Raw genomic sequence first — 16,986 nt, forward strand, 5'->3', positions numbered from 1 at the left:
TTCCTATCGCAATACTTTTGATTGGTCTCCCCCTAGTGGTCATGTAACACAGTGCAAGTTTAAAAGCGGTTTCTTGTGGACTATCTTAATTTTTGTTTTACAAATTTTGTCTCATACATAATCTATTTTGCTCTGTTTCCAACTTAACTTAAATGATTCCGGTTAAGGTAACAAATTTAACCGGAAAAGGTTCATATATGTGAAAGGAATTTGACTGAATTTGAATGTGAGTTTAAATGTATTTGCTTGAACTGTAATGTACTCTACCTGTGATTATGCTAAAGTAAACTACTAGATCCCTTATGCCCTCTTACTATTTGAAATGAAAAATTTAATGTGTTTTATTTACTTTGCTGATCAATTTTTAAATATTAAATGATTGATATTTAGATCAGATACTCAATACTTTGAGTAGTGATTTTACCAAATACTTTTTTACTCTTACGTACTTTCTTGGACGGCTACTTTTTACTTTTACTTAAATAAATACAAGTTGAGAAATTTCTACTCTTACGTGAGTGTAATTTTTGGGTACTTTAGACATTTAAATTTAATTTATATTTTGAAAGCAGGTGTGATTTTCTTTCCACTTCACTTTTTTTTTCTAATTTGTGTCACCTAAGTAGATTCTTTTTTTTAAAAAAATTTGATATTTTAAATGTCTCAAACTTTTCAAGCTTATGCTTTCATCAATAAGTTTGAAAAAAAAGGTGTTTGGAAATAAACAGTGGCTTCAACCCAGCAGGAGTTTATTTTTTGACAGCTTTATTCAGTGCAAAGAGAGTTTAGTAGTAGGAGTCGGTGATGCGCCTCATGCTCATCCACCTCATCCCGCTCCCGCCCATGTTGCTGAAGCTCCGGTACTCGCCAGGCCTCATGTACATCATCCTGCCTCTGAAATGGGGCTGCTCGTACATCAGCCAGTGGCCGTCCATCACGTTGCAGGACATGCAGTTGGACATGCGGTAGCGGTCCATGATGCTGTCGCAGTCGTCCATCATCTCGTACATCTGGCCCCCGAAGTTCTCCCTCTCGTAGATCCTCATCCTGTAGGATCCTCTGTACTGTGACGTGAGACAAAAACAGGGTTACAGCTCAGAATATTACAACAACGCTGTAAAACATTTGAGCCGCAGTTAGTTGTGTCTGCTATCTTCTAGTCTTTAAGTCAAATAAATTGAGCCAGTTTTAGATTTTGAACCTAAATGTGAGTTTGTGTAAGATAAACTTATCACAACGTTAACTATTAACGTTGTGATAACGTTAACACAACGTAAGTTGTGTTAGCTTTTTATTCATTTGGTAAAACCTCCAAAAGTTGAATAAACCACAGTTTTTAGGCACTTAAAAAACTGAGACAATAGAAAGACAGGTGTGGGAACTATTTCCCAGAATGCTTAGCGGCTTGTTTCTGTATCCTGAGGTGGAAGTCCGTTACAATGATCTGACTCTTATGTTTTATTAAGGCAAATGTGTATATTAATGCAACTGGAGAATAACATCATCTTCACACTAAATGTTTTAGGTCAGAATTCATTGTGACATTTAATAAAATTCATTATCAGAAGAGAAATTTTGTTCATGCAATTTGAAACAAGAATTGAAGTTATTCTAAAGTTTAACTTGTTATTGTGAGTGAAAATAACAGAGAAATGTGTGCTCTTTAACTAGGTGACGGCAGTTCATTGGCAGATAAATTAACTCATAAAATGGGAAAAATGTCTTGTTATAAGTGAAATAATCTGACAATGCAACAATACATTTTCATCAATAATAAGGAAATATTTACTTAAAACAAGCCTCTATATCTTACTGAAAAGTTACTTTTAAGTTAGTTTGTTTTATTTCAAGTGTACTAAGATATTCGCTCTAGAAATAATACCAAAAAATACTTAAGATTTTGTCCTTTTGCAGTGTATGAATTATTACTATTTAGAGAATAATGTCGTAAGAGAATAAAATAATAAAATTACAAGAATAAAGTCATAATATTTACAGATTAAAGTAAAACTATAATTTTATTTATCTTTTTGCTAGCATTGTCCTAATAGTTTGTGCCACCCTTTCACAGTTTGTGCCCCTGCTTGGGCCCTTTAAAAAAAAAGTCTAGTCACGCCCCTGGCTGAGTGTGGGATTGGTTACCATGGGGATCATGCGGCAGGACCGGATGCCGTCGCTCATGCCCATCATGCTCATGTAGTCGGCGTACTCGCCCCTCCTCATGAAGTACTGGTTGCCCATGTAGTTGGTGCGGTCGTAGACCATGAAGCAGCCTCTCTCCACCCGGCAGGAGTGACACCTGCTCAGGTAGGACGACATGTCTGGGCAGTCGCTCATGCACTCATAGGAACGACCCTGGAAGTTCCGGTCCTCGTAGAAGACGACCTGAGACGGGAAGACGTTGGTTAGCTCCAGGGTTGCGTAGGAATTAGCTACATTTACTCAATTACATTTAGTATTTTTACTACGCTGAACTTTTTATTTTTACTTGAGTAATCTTATTTTATAAATATTATAAGTTTGATAATTACTACATTTAATAAATGATATAAATGTGTTAATTTACCAAATTTATTTAATTGTTAAATTTTATAAATTATTTACACACACTCTTTTTTAATATGCATATCTATATGTTACAAAAATTATTTTATTATTATTAGTTTTTATTTGAGTATTAAATCAGGGACTTAATCTGGGACCTGAGTCTGAATTTCATACCACAATCAAGTAAAGGTGGTATGACATTAAAAAAGTCTGTGAATCCTTATTATGAAGTATCGCTACTTTTATATGAGTAAAATTTCTGGATTCTCTACTTCACTAAATAAAAGACAAACATGTTTTAACCGAAAATTCACCATAAACAGACACAAACACCTGCAGTGTTTTGTTGAAGTTTCATAAGATTTAAATTTTTAATTGAAAGATTTTTTTATGCCTGATTTTGTTATTTTTTGTCATTTTCCTCCTTAAAATACCAAAATTTCCATTTAACTTTATATTTAGTTTTGTTTTTAAATATAAAATGATTAATACTTTGATTAGTTACTCAATACTTGAGTGGACCTTTTACCAAATACTTTTTTACTCTTATTTGAGTTGGATGGCTACTTCTTACTTTTACTTGAAAACAATTTTTGGGTTCTTTGCCCACATCTGGGTAACTCGAGTTGTTTCTTTAAGCCAGAAATCAACATTTGTTGCAGCTCTTTTTGGGCTTCATCTACGTTTCGGCTGTTGAAATTCATTTTTAATTACTACTGTCATAATTGCATTTTATATGTAAGAATTTCTTGTTCATTGTAGATTGTAAATTTGACATAATTGATGTAATTAAGATATTTCAAATAGGCATTTGGTCTAGTCAAAAACATAATGAGAGATATCTTCATTTACTAATACTTATAGTAATAAACCAATATCAGATTTCTGGAATGTAAGTGCGGTGAAACTGATTTTATGTTAAATTGGCTTGCCATAGAATACCTAGCTAACAGCAGCGCGTTACATGGTCTTGTACTGCGGTCAACAATGCAGCGTTGCAAACGCCAGTGAAAAGATGAGCCAGCAGAGTCAAAGTGGTGCGATCTGTGCTCAGATGGAGGTTTGGATAAAACTAAATATTGCAACGATGAGTTATCTTTCCTCTGAAGCACAAGCAGTTTATAGTTAACATCTCTACATTAAATTTTGGAACAATATGTAAACCTGGAAAACAGACAAAAAAACCTGTCTTTTTAAAATAGATATATTTTGAAAACATGCATATTTGCAACTCAAGCTTATACAAAGTTGAGCGTAGTGATTAATCACGCTGTTTTTATTTAATTTTTTTATAAGTTTTCCTCAAAACACATAATTAAAGAATGCCAGACTCACCCTGCTCATCATGTTCATTCCAGGAGAGGTCATTTTGGTTGTCAGTCGGCTATGGCTGCTGCGGGAACTGCTGTTGTTCTTTCTCTTGCACTAAACTGTGCCTTACTTGGCTTAACCCTTTCCTTTTATACTTGACCCAAAGACTGCCCCTTTTTGTTCAAACTCCCTGAGCCAGCAACAATGCCATAGAAAAACACAGAATATGGAAAGAGTCGTCAACATTCCCGGGGGGCCAGCCAGCTCAGAAATCCATTCAGCGGCTGTTTCTCATGAAAAGTGTCTGCGGGTCACAGAAAGGATGGCTGGGTTAACAATCGGTGCTCTCACCTTGACGTTGTCCATTCACCGTGACCTACCTCAGCATCAACAGCGCTCTCTTTTTTGTTTCCTCCTGACATAATGAGCTTTGTGCAGTCAGTACTTTTGGCATGTTGCTAAGCGTGTGGAAAGTTATTGTGTTTCCATTAAAAGTTAAAACAATTTGAAAGAAAAGATCGAAAAGTGCTAACACAATACTAATTTTTTTTTTTATTTATTTACTTCATACTGACAAAAAGTAAAAACTAGAGAAAGTAAAAGTTAAAACAAATTATCATGCCCAATTGACATGCAATTTTACATTATCTGTTCGAAAAGAGCAGAAGATACAAGATCATCAATTTACAAACATTTAAATCTCCAAACATTAGACAAACTTCAATTATTTCCACATTATATGACACTAAAATCTCACATTCTCATCCTTAAATGTACAATTATTTATACATTTTTAATATCATCAATAACATTTTCGATGACACCCAGACCATGTTTCCCAATAAGCTCCTTTTTAAGCAGTTTTTTAAGCTGGTTTATATTTCTATCATCTAGTCCATTACACACTGATAAATGTTCTAATACATTGGTTTTTAAATTATAACTCCCTTCTTTGTCACAAAACATTCATGTTTGTTTTTTTTTTTTACTTTAAACGTAAATGTTACAAGGTCTAAGAATTTTGGTCCATTTGATTTAAAAAATAACAGGTATGTATGTTCTCAATATCCCATTTTATGTTGTATTCAAAGTTATTTATTTTTTTCGTATTACGTACAACGGTTGTAAATTTGTTTTGTATGTATTGCCCCAAACTTCCACACAATATGTCAAATGTGGTACAATGTGTGTATTATACAAAATAAATAACAATTTTTAGTAAATTCTATAATGATAGAAAAAAACTAAAATACTATGTATAGAAATTAAAGCAGCAGACTTTTTATTTAGTTTTAATCTATTTTAATCTACTCTGAATAATTAATGGAGAATTCTGTACTGTTGATAACTGATAACTAGGATCAATTGAAATATTTGTGTGATTGAATTTAAATTGAGACTACGTTTGTTGTCTCTATAAAAATAAACCAAATTGCTCATGTGTATGATTTTTTTTTTTAAATTGGTGCATCCCAGAAATAAATTAAGGATGATTCTACATTGGGTTTAAGGTAGCCATTTTTCAATATTCAAAATTATTTAAATGTTTCCATGTTTCAAGTTTGAGAGAAACATATTATGTTCTGCCGTCTCCAAAGATATTAAGGCAAAAATAACTAAATGTGATCTAAAATTAAACCACATGGATCAGAAAGTCTTAACAGAAAAAAAAGAAATGACTTGGACAAAATATGTAATACTGCTTTTAAAAAACTGATTTTATGTTTTTGGATTTTTGTCTTCCCTGGTTTGACTTGACTTTTTTTTTTTTATCAAATAAATGCAACAATAACTATAGTTACTTTTACTCAGTTACATTTACTTGAATAATTTCTGTGGGGAAAAATACTTTAGGAGTAGTTTTACTACATCTTACTGCTTACTTTTATTTAGATAATATTATTATGAAGTGAGTGAAATTTCAGGATACTTTTCCTACTGCACTAAACTTCACTGAATAAAGAAAAAACGTGTTGTGTTAAAGTGAAACGTCTTATTTGTACTCTAAGTTTATTGTTGTCTTTTTTATTTTTTTTATTTTCTTAGCCTGTTGTGACATTTTGATGCCAAAAAGATACAGCAAGGAGCAAATATTATCACCAGAGCATATTGATCTGTAAAAAGAAATATCTGTTGTGAGTTTTAGTTTCATAAGATATTTATATTGAAATAATTTGACATTGAACATGTCAATTTTGTTTTGTTTTGTCTGACTGATAACATAATTTTTAAGTACACTGCTCAAAAAAATAAAGGGAACACTTAAACAGGTGTTTAACACTTAAAGTGTTCCCTTTATTTTTTTGAGCAGTATATTAACTCAGACCTGATCAGTTACAAAATAGTTTTTTACTCTTAATTTAGTGATTTCGTGGATGGCAACTTTTCACTTTTACTTGAGTCAAAATATGTTGAAGTAGTGCTACTCTTACCTAAGTACAATTTGTGTGTACTCTGCCCACCTTTGACTGTAAAATATCGGTACTTCATTAAGAAAATTAAAAACGACTATGGAAGTGATTGAACAGTTGTAATATAGCTTTATGACTGAGGGGGGCGCTGTGACGCATCTCAATCCAGTTTTCTTCTGTCTTCTTGGCAACAAAATCCGTGTTGTTAAACGTTGCTAGGGAAGTCGCAGAGCTAATTTTAAAATTGCTACTCAGATGTTGACAGTTCACTGAAGGTAACACTACATTATCATGATTTCGATTTCTTTGAATAAAGGAACTCAAATAAACGGAGACTTTATGTTAATCCGGCTGAAAAAGATTTAACAGGAACGTTATTTAGCTCAGCTAGCTAGAATATATTGTTGCTATTAGTTAGCATTTAGCATTGCTAACCACAGCAGAATTGCTACCCAGGGTCCATAAAATAGTGGAAATGAAACAGCTGCTTTTGTTGTGAAACTTTCTGGTTAGAAAGTAAAACGCGTAAAAGTGGTAAAATATGTTAAAGTTAGAAATAACTTTATTTTTGGCAAAGTAAGTAAGTAACAATGTTCGCTAGCAGCAGTGATTTAACTGATTGAGTCAAACATTTGAGTTTTTAACCGCTAAATGTGACATTGTTTAGCGATGTCAGCTATAACAACAACATCTGAATTATATTCTGCGCTGGAAGGACAATAAAAAGCGATACTAAACTTAAAGGTTTGGTTTTCAAATCACAAATCAGAGTTCGCTTGTGTGGAAAAGTTACAGATGAAAAATTTATTTGTAACGGGCAAATTTGTTAGACCAAAGTAACAATATATGTTGTTAGGGATGTACAAAACGAAACAGAAGCGCTTGATTTATGTAGAAAACGTTTTTGATGGTGAAATAACAGAATACCGCAAACTTAAATGGAATCTCAAAATGCAGATAGTCCACCAAATTTAGCAATGATACATATAAAAACTTCAGGACACCAGATGTTAAGCTGGAGCTCCCTGATCTAAACCTAACTGACGTAGCAGTGGTTACATGTTCAGGTTTGAATCTTAACATCTAGGATTGCTTTGAAATTTCCCCCAGTTTACCCTAATTTCCTTCCCTCTGTCTGCTGAAAAAACGGCATTTCTGTTTAGATGCTGCCATGTGGGTCATGGTGGTAGATGTAAGTTTAATTTTCTGCTTTTAATAATATTCTGCATGTAAATATAAAGTTTAATTTCACTTTCCTGTCATCAGACTGTCTTCTTCCACGTATCTTCTGTATTTCAACAATACCTTTCCTATTCTCTGCCACCTCAGCTCCTCTAGGCAACTTATTTTACATTTTACTGAGATACTTTCTGTTTATTTGCAGGTCTTCTAATAGCAATGAACAAGCTTTGTCCAGCTCTCCACAGCTTGTTTCAGACATGAAAAAAGGATGACTGAGAATGGAGAGGACTGTACTCTCAACCGCCCCTGTGAAGCTCCTGGGAAAGGAGACTATGGTGACGTAGAAAGCAAGATCCCCAAAACTCCTTTAGTTGATGTAAAATCTACCAACAAGAACAATGATGCAGGACAGGCAGACAGGGAGATCCCTGTGTATCTGCCTCTCCCTCCATCAATACCCAAAGTCTCAAAGTTTGGCAAAAGTGTGTCTGTGGAGGATAGCATGAGGACCAGGAAACTGAGAAGCAGCCAGGAGAGTCTGAGTGACAGAGCAGAGACAGGTTCCTCCACAGACTCTCTCAAAGATGATCGAATATCTCAGAGAAATGAGCAGAACTTCAACTCCAGACCCCAGCCTGCATTCGCAGTGGGATCTCCGGTCTTCCAGGACAGGAAGAGCCGGCAGCCGCAGCACGAAGCTCAGCCGTACAGGCAGCACAGCGTCTCGGACGACCAACGGGGGAGAGCCGCCAAGGCGCGGCTGTCTCCAGTGCAGCCCACAGGGCCGCTGCCCACTTTGGACAGCAACTTTGCGTCAGCCACTTTACGGGCAGCTAATAGGATTGACAGGGATTGTTTGGATTATGGCATGCTGGTCAAAGAGAAGGGCGGTGAGTGTCTCCACAGGAACCTGAGCGACAGCCGGCTTCTGGAGAACATGGGGTCGGACAGCACCTCGGTAAACTCCATGAAGTCCATCTACAGCGTACTAAGCCCCATCAGACCCCAGGATGTTCGAAACAGGTAAGGTGGACTTAGGACGCCGTGTAAGTGCCGGGCTCACATTACCATCAGGTTGGCATTAAGGGTTTTTTGTGTAGCTTACTCTTCCTGGTATAACAGGGTCATTAGATGCTGATGACTTTTAGCAAGGTTGATATGGATGCTTAAAATCCTTCAAAATGCTTGAAATTCACATATTTTTTCAAGGTTTGGAAAGGGCTTGATATTCAGACTACACCGTTTGAACATTATTGTTTTAGCATTTAATTTGAGCAGAAACGTAATTTACCTTAAAATAATTTGTTTGGATTGTTTTAGTCTAATGAATGTTTCTTATTCCTAATGATTATTGATCTGTGTATTTTAAATAAAGTTTGGCTTATGTTTTATACGCTAAACAACATTATTGAAATTGGGGGCTTTTTTTTCATTAGTGTTTTGTTTTTGGACCAGTCAGGTGTTCAGGAGAGACACATTTCAAAACATAAGATTTTATTTTATTTTAATGTACTTTGTCCTTAGTGTAGAATGTAGAATACTGTTACAAGACATTACTAATAACAGCTATAAGTGAAGTCATATAATTGTGAATTGAAACTATCTTTTTGAAATTAATTTGCATTGTTTTATCTCCAAAGTGCAGTGCTGGAAAAGTTTGAAAACTTACCTTGAACAGGCTTGAATTTTATTGTGGAAAAGGTGTATGAATCCTGTTCTAGGGTTACAGATTAGAAATAAAGAGAATATATTGATAATGGCATAATAATGCAAGACCAATAAACTTTAATTTTGTAAATAATACTTACCATTGTAACTGGAAGATATTTTAAACATGCAAAATAAAACGTGACAAACAGACACAATAATAAAACATAAATAAGAACCACTTACAACCAAAATAAAGTAGATTATAATGTCTCTATAAACAAAATTTCCCTTCAAAAACATTAATCATTACTGAACTTGTCAATTCAGTTTATCATGCGATCAAACGCTTAATTGCGACAGGCTTAATTAATACATTAACACAAATGTCTTCTCGCATCTTTATGTTGTTTTTCAAAAACGTCAAAGAAAAAAAATTGCAAAATACCAACATTTTCCTTTTCTGTTGTGTTTCCCTGCAACTTCAGGTTTTACAAATTTATTATGTGCCAACATCTTGAGCAGGAAGAGTGGTGTTAGAGAATATACTTGTTCAGCCTCATTTTTGACAGGAATGAAGCCAAAAATGGGTCACAGACTATGATAGTTTTTCTCTTGTCAGCAACTATTAAAGACAAAGTTTTCAGCAGATTGTTTTTGGGTTTTTTTTTCCCTCGTTAGATGTCAGCTGTGATGCAGAAACTAATCCTAATTTTGTTTTCTCTCAGGAGTTTCCTGGAGGGGAGCATGCTGGGAAGCGGTGCCTTGCTCGGGGCTGAGGAACTGGACCGCCACTTCCCCGACAGACAAGTCGGTGTTTACGTCGTCACCTGGAACATGCAGGGAGAGAAGGTAGGAGGAAGCATCACACACCCTTACAGCATGTCGTTGACCTCCAGGTCATAACCAAACGTCTGACCTTTCAGTTCTTACCAACCAACCTGAACGATCTCCTCCTTCCGACGGACTCTGACTTTGCACAGGATTTATACGTCATTGGGGTTCAGGAAGGCTGCCCTGACAGGTACGTCCAGGTAGAGGGTTTTTACGATTAATGTTGAGTTAATGATCAATTTGTATGCATGTGTTTGCTTGTAGGAGGGAGTGGGAGACCTGTCTTCAGGAAACTCTGGGACCTCACTATGTTATGCTTTACACGGCGTCGCATGGCGTTCTCTATCTTACCATGTTTATCAGGAGAGACCTCATGTGGTTCTGTTCAGGTCTGTCCTCCATTGTCGCTCTGCTGCTTATCTTTACATGGTGAATCAATCATTTCAATCACTTGAAAATGAAAGTCCACCTGCTGCCTTGAAAATGCAATTAAAGTCAACAAGAAAATTGTTTTGTTTTTAACTCAGAAATTAAAATTCATGAAATTGATTTAACAACAGGAGACAAGTTGTCTAAACATTGTTTTTTTTAAGTTCATTGGTCTTGAATTGTGAGTTTTAACTAAATACTGCAATTTAAACCAAATATTTTTTTCACAGTATGCAAGAACAAAACTGCCCTCACCTAGTTAAAGAGCCACATTTCTATATTATTTTCTCTCACAATATCAAGTTAAAATAGCTGCTTATTTTGCCTTAGAATGATTATATTTGTTGTTTCAAATTGCCTGAACAAAATTTCTGATCCGATCATAAATTTTATTAAACATCACAATAAAAACATTTAGTGAACAGGACATTATCCTCAAGCTTTACAAACTGGCAGTTTAATTAAAATAAACATACAAAAACATGCCGCTAAGCACTCTGGGAAATAGTTCCCACTCCTGTCTTTTTCTTCTTTCAGTTTTTTAAGCGCTAACCTAAAAACTGTTGGTTATTCAACTCTTGTAGGTTTGACAAAATTAATAAAAAGTTAACACAACTTACTACTGTAAGTTTATCTTTCACAAACTCAAAATATAGATTCAAAATCTAAAACGCACTAAATTTATTTTACTTTGACTTTGTTTTACAGTTTTAAAGTCTTATCATGATATTTTGTAGTAATGCGATAACGATTAAAAGACGATAAGAATTATTAATTCTCTCTTTTTTAAGCCACTGCATGGCAGTGACTGCATGACAAAGTGCTTCTTTAGGACTTTGGTCACAAAGAAATGTGATTTGCATCTCTAAGCTGCACAAGTTAACGGCTTTTAGTCATATTGTCAGATAATCGCATGATAAACAAAACTGACAATTTTGATTATAATAATTAATGTTTTTTGAAGGGAAATTTTGTTTAGAGAGACATCATAAACTATTTTATTTACGATTTTGGTTGTAAGTGGTTCTTATTTATGTTTTATTATAGTGACATTTATTAATACTGTCAATAAAAAAATCATGCTAGTAATGCATACAAAGTGAAGTTATGTATTATAGCCACAAACTTTGTCTTTAGAACCAAATTTAGTTCTAAAAACAAGTTAGTTTGACAGTTTTGGGGAAGTTTAAACATGATAAAGAATACAAAAATTCGCACTCATACAAGAAACTATTAGAGTTTTTCTTTTTGCTCCTTTCAAGTTTTTGTTGAAGTCCTTAAATAAAAATTGCAACATCAATTTGCTATGATATAAGCAAGTTTCTCATTGAACCACTAACGTTGAATAATTGTTTTAATAATCTTAACTTTAACCCTTAGAATATTCAGCATACACCCAGATTTTTCATACTGATCCTCAGATTACAGTTAAAAGTCTCATATTTTTACATTTGTTCAATCCTTGTTGCCCTTGTCGCTCTCCTTTCATTTTTGAGAAAAGCGACTGCCTGCATTAAGTTGTTTTGTGTGTTTTATTCCTGGGAAAGAATTATGGTAAAACTGGATTCTGGTAGTTTGTTTATCGAATTGAAATATTCTGGTCGCCTTGTCTCAAACACCAACTAATTTGAGAGTGTACGAGTAACAAGATTTCAGGGATTTTTCATTGAACTGTAATAATTGAGAACTGTAAGAATTGAGTTTAAAAAAACAAACATAAGTTGAAACAGTTACTTAACTTGCTAAAGTCTTTAACTATGTAAGTGTTTCGGTTATTTTTCATTATTAAATTTAAATCAGAGTGGCCTTAGAAATTCTTACAGAAAAATACAGAAATTTTATGAACAATTTCAGGATATTATACATGTCTTATTTATTTTTTGTTAATTTTGGTTTTTAGTCACAAGCTTTTCTTATTGTTTTGTTAAAACAGAGGTGGAACATGCCACAGTCACGACCAGAATCATCTCTCAGATCAAGACGAAAGGAGCCGTCGGCATCACCTTTACCTTTTTTGGAACTTCCTTTCTCTTCATAACGTCCCACTTCACATGTGAGTAGGTGTGTCTGCTGATGAAGATGGTAAAGAAGGTGTACTAAGACTAAACTGTTTTGTTGTTTTTTTGTTTCCTCTTTATCTCTGGATGATTCTGTTTCTTGGTTTTTCCTTCAGCTGGAGATACCAAAGTTTACGAGAGAATACTCGATTACAACAAGATCATCGAAGCTTTAGCTCTGCCCAAAAGCCTTCCAGACACCAACCTTTATCGCTCCTCGCCAGGTAAGACGTTACAGTGTCTTTAAATGTGAACAAATTAAAACAACAGCTGTGATTATGAATGAGGTCTTTTTACAATGTAAACAAACGTCTTCCTTGAACATTTGAACATTCTTATCTTTATTGAATAAAATATATAACCAAACCTTTTCATTCACAAACAAAAGTTTGCAAATTAATATTACGCATTTCCTGCCAGAACTAAAATCTCTGACTGAACCCCTCAAACTAATTAATAATAAAAACAATGTTTCTTTCTAATTACAAAATATTTTCCCAAAACTTCAGTCTTTTTTATTTAGTCATTTATTTGGTTTTTTGATTGTATGTTTTTTTTTTCTTATTTTTCCTTGATTAATTTATTTTGTATTTTTATATTTCTTTTCCTTAAAATATGTATCTCCTCTTGCTTAAATTTATCCTTTAATATCTCGCATATCTCCCTCTTTATGCATTATATCTCGTCCTTGCTTTGGATGCGCTGTCCTTTAAATCAAAACCTTTTTTATTTCCCGTGGAATATTTTTGTTTACTTGCAGCCGATGTCACCACAAGGTTCGATCAGGTCTTCTGGTTTGGGGATTTCAACTTCCGGCTCGGTAAAGACCGGGCGGAAATAGAAGCCATCATGAAGCGAACTGTAGGGGGCGATATGAGCTCTCTGCTGGAGCACGACCAGCTGTCAAACCAAATGAAGGACGGTACGTATGAGGAAGGCTGAAGATGGCCAATATGGCTGCTTGGTGAGAAGACAGAGTATTAAAGCCATGCTAAGAAAATAAAATAATAAAATGACGAGAATAAAGTCCTAAAATTATGAGAATTACGTTATAAAATTACAATGAGAAAGTCTTCAAATTCTGTGAATAAAGTCATAAAATTTTGTGAATAAAGTCGAACTATTAAGAGTATTGTCCTAATATTAAAACTTAATTCTTCTAATATGATTCTATTCTCGAAATATCGACTTTATTCTCATATTTTCACAACTTTATTCTTGTATTAATATAACTTTATTCTCAAAGTATTTTAACTTTACTTACATAATATTATGACTTCAACCTCAAAATATCGTGACTTTAATCTCATATTATTGCAACCATATTCTCATTATTTTGACTTTATTCTTGAAATATTCTGGCATTATTCTTGTATTATTACAACTTTCATAATATGACTTTATCCTCACAATAAGACTACAATCTAAAAATATTACAACTTTATTCTCCTATTATTTCGACTTTATTCTCATGCTTTCATGAATATCATGACTTTATTCTTTCAATGACTTTTATCTCAAAATATTATAACTTTATTCATATTCATATTCTCTTCATATTCTTTCAACTTCATCCTACTAGTTTACCTCATAATTTTATTTTGTGTTTTTTTTCTCAGTATGACCCCGGTACTCTGTCGTATTTGGTTGTCTGTCTCTGTGCAGGTTCGATCTTTAAAGGTTTCCAAGAAGCACCGGTTCACTTCTTCCCAACATATAAATTCGACATCGGCTGTGACAACTACGATACCACCTCCAAGCAGAGAACGCCCTCATACACAGTAAGAAGACAGCCTGCTGTTTTCAGCGTCTCGTTGTTCTAGGTCTTTGTGTGGTTTAGCGCGCTTGTTTTCTCAGGACAGAGTCGTGTTCAGGAGCAGGCAGGCCACCGACATACGAGTGCTGAAATACAACAGCTGCTCCAGCATTAAGACCTCCGACCACCGACCCGTCATCGCCGTCTTTCAGGTCAAACTCAGGCCGGGAAGAGACAAGTGAGTCCATTAAAGACTTTTTTCTGTAGGTCACCTAGTCCCAATGTTGTTCACAGCCGCAGCAGTTTTAGAATTTAAATTATTTTTATTTAACTAACATGTTTGCGATCATTTTTTTTCAATCACGTTTAATAAAAATGTTTTCCCTTCTCAATAATGAATGGAATCATAGCAGTCATGTACTTAACATGGCTGACCAGCTTTTAGTATGTTTCCAATAGTTTTTTTTGACCATTTCTCTTTTGTGCTGAGCTCTGAATGTTTGCTGTTGGAAGGCCTTCAGGCCATCACCCTAATCTTTAACATCCTCCACAGATCTTCTATAAGGTTCAGGTTAGGAATCTGTTGGGCAGGAAAAATAGTAATGAAACATGTTTACACCTAAAGCTGTCAGGGATATGAATAACTGCAAACTGTAAATTTAAATGGGTAATATTTTAATTTGCTCAGCTGATGGGATGAATTTGGATTTGTTGATTTTTAAAGATTGCTTCTCAAGAAACAAATCTGAGAAGAGGATAAAATGGAGCTAAATTACATTACTTGGAAATTTCTGAGTTTCAAATGTTGAATTTTGAAAAGAAAATCCTTGTTTTTTCTAGAAAGTCTTTGAGATTAATCTCAAATTTTCCAAGTTTTGTCTGGCAATATTTTTTCTTTTGGAGCTCAGAAGACTTATTTTTCTAGAAAATTTCATTTTTTTTTTCTAGAAAATGCCCACCTTTTGAAACTGAAATTTCTTTGTTTTTTGTAGAAAATTTCTGAGATTAATCCCAAAACTTAAGAGATTTTCTAACAAAGTTTTGACTTTGTTCTCGGAAATTTTCGTGGTTTTTTTGTAGAAAATTTCAGAGAATCTCAAAATGTTGGAGTTTTTTTAGTTAATTTATGTATTTTGGAGCTCAGAACAAGGTTTCCCCCAGGAAACTTGCCAAGCCTGGTGGTTGAATGCTCAGCAGTCATTCATCTGGCAGCTGTTGTGTTTTTGAGTTAAAACAATGACAGGAAATTTTAAAATATCACCTGATAATTATGTGTTATTGGAAGATTAATATTTGAACACCAGCTATAGTCTAAAAAATGCAAACATTAAAAAAAAATTAATAAATAAGCAAAGCTAAGTCTGGTGGGGGCACAAGTAAAGCCTGGCGGCCCGCCAGGCTTATAATACACTGGAGGAAACCCTGCAGAAATTTTTTGACTTTTCAAACTCAGAAGTTTTTTTTTCAGAAAATTTCTGAGATTACGCTAAAAAATTTTGTGTTTTTTGGTAGAAATTTACTGGAAGTAATTTTATTCTAATAACCTGTTAATTGATCATGGTAATTTGATTTTCCGTTTACTGTATTTGCTTGTGTGTTGGTCAGCATTCCTCTGTGTGGAGGACTGTTTGACCGGAGTTTGTACTTGGAGGGCATCAAGCGGAGGATGACGGCCAGAGAGCTGAAGAGGAGGGAGGCCATATCGAGCCAAAGCAGCACCATCTGCGCCATCTCTTAAACGTTCCCATGGACTCTCTGTGCCACGCGTGGAAATGGACCAAAACGAAAACCAGTGTTGTCTTAGCTGCTGGGACGACGGAGTGCGAGGACCATAAGGTCAGACAGATACGAGGTTTGCAGACATCAGCAGTCTGGCCTTTACTTATCTAGCCTTCTTTTCTCGAAACACGCAAAGTGAGAGGATTTCTCTTCGCACACATGCTTCGACTGACTCGACATCATTCATCCTAATTTGTGTTTCACTAACATCTTTAGCCATAATGTTGCATTTTTATGATTAAAGGATCAAATGCCTTGTGATTTAAAGTGCACTGAGCCTAACTATTGTGAAAACGCAGCTGTTTGGCTTTTTTTTTTTTCTTTTTTTTTTTTGGTCATACAATTTCTACCGAGGTTAGTAAAGTTTAAAGAGCATGAAGAAGAAAAAGGAAGGTACAACTTGTTTCCATTTCAGGGAAATCTGATGTTTTTATTTATATGAAGAACTTTAACTTTTCTTCAGGGAACTCACTTCTGTAAAAACTATGTTGAAATGTTTACCATCATTTAGGCCATCCAGTCCTCATCATAAACACTAACTTTATGCCTTACCTCTCATCTAATCCCATAAATATTGTAAACTTTGAATGTACTGTATGTAGCACAGCTATGAACCTGCATTCCGAGCTTAAAAAGCATTCTATATTTTATTTAAAAAATAAAAAGTGCCTGTGGGTCTTGGTATCATGTCAACATGACCCGTCTTAATTTGCAACTTTTTATGTAAACTAATGTGTAATATCCGGTAATAAATGTATGACAAATTTAATTTTTTGCTTAATTTTATTAATGGCTGCAAAGTTTTACTGATGTTTGTATTTATTTTTCAGAGTGGAGACATTTATCTTTAAATAAGAGAATAATAAAGTAGAGAAACTTGCTAAATATGAGCCATTTTACAGTAGTGGCCTGTTTATTCAGGGCTGCATGACATTTGATCCAGGATTTTTTGGGGGTAGTTTCAATAGAGATAAGTTTAACCTTCAATGATGTGCAGATAATAAATGCTACATTATCAGTGTGAGGACACTTA

At 34.5% G+C, this 16,986-nt stretch overlaps 2 protein-coding genes across 3 annotated transcripts; one reads left to right on the forward strand and one right to left on the reverse strand.

Moving 5' to 3' along the window:
* Window positions 1-732: 732 nt before the first annotated feature.
* On the reverse strand, window positions 733-4,000 carry LOC114154124 (gamma-crystallin M2-like). The gene is made up of 3 exons (XM_028032931.1): window positions 3,883-4,000; window positions 2,143-2,385; window positions 733-1,064 (listed from the first exon to the last, which is right to left on the reverse strand). Exons 1-3 carry the CDS (start codon window positions 3,913-3,915, stop codon window positions 786-788), a joined length of 555 nt encoding a protein of 184 aa, XP_027888732.1. The 5' UTR covers window positions 3,916-4,000; the 3' UTR covers window positions 733-785.
* Window positions 4,001-6,447: 2,447 nt separating this feature from the next.
* On the forward strand, window positions 6,448-16,722 carry inpp5e (inositol polyphosphate-5-phosphatase E). Of its 2 annotated transcripts, XM_028034824.1 has the most exons (12): window positions 6,459-6,544; window positions 7,433-7,461; window positions 7,654-8,474; window positions 9,827-9,950; window positions 10,025-10,122; window positions 10,197-10,321; window positions 12,295-12,414; window positions 12,535-12,642; window positions 13,179-13,340; window positions 14,084-14,199; window positions 14,276-14,412; window positions 15,780-16,722. In XM_028034824.1, exons 3-12 carry the CDS (start codon window positions 7,720-7,722, stop codon window positions 15,910-15,912), a joined length of 1,878 nt encoding a protein of 625 aa, XP_027890625.1. In that variant the 5' UTR covers window positions 6,459-6,544; window positions 7,433-7,461; window positions 7,654-7,719; the 3' UTR covers window positions 15,913-16,722. The 2 variants fall into 2 exon arrangements, with proteins under 2 accessions (XP_027890624.1, XP_027890625.1); XM_028034823.1 differs by lacking the exon at window positions 7,433-7,461 and having other exon boundaries at window positions 6,448-6,544.
* Window positions 16,723-16,986: the final 264 nt, after the last annotated feature.

This window comes from Xiphophorus couchianus, chromosome 12, assembly GCF_001444195.1.
Source record: "Xiphophorus couchianus chromosome 12, X_couchianus-1.0, whole genome shotgun sequence".
In the NCBI taxonomy this organism is placed as follows: Eukaryota; Metazoa; Chordata; class Actinopteri; order Cyprinodontiformes; family Poeciliidae; genus Xiphophorus; species Xiphophorus couchianus.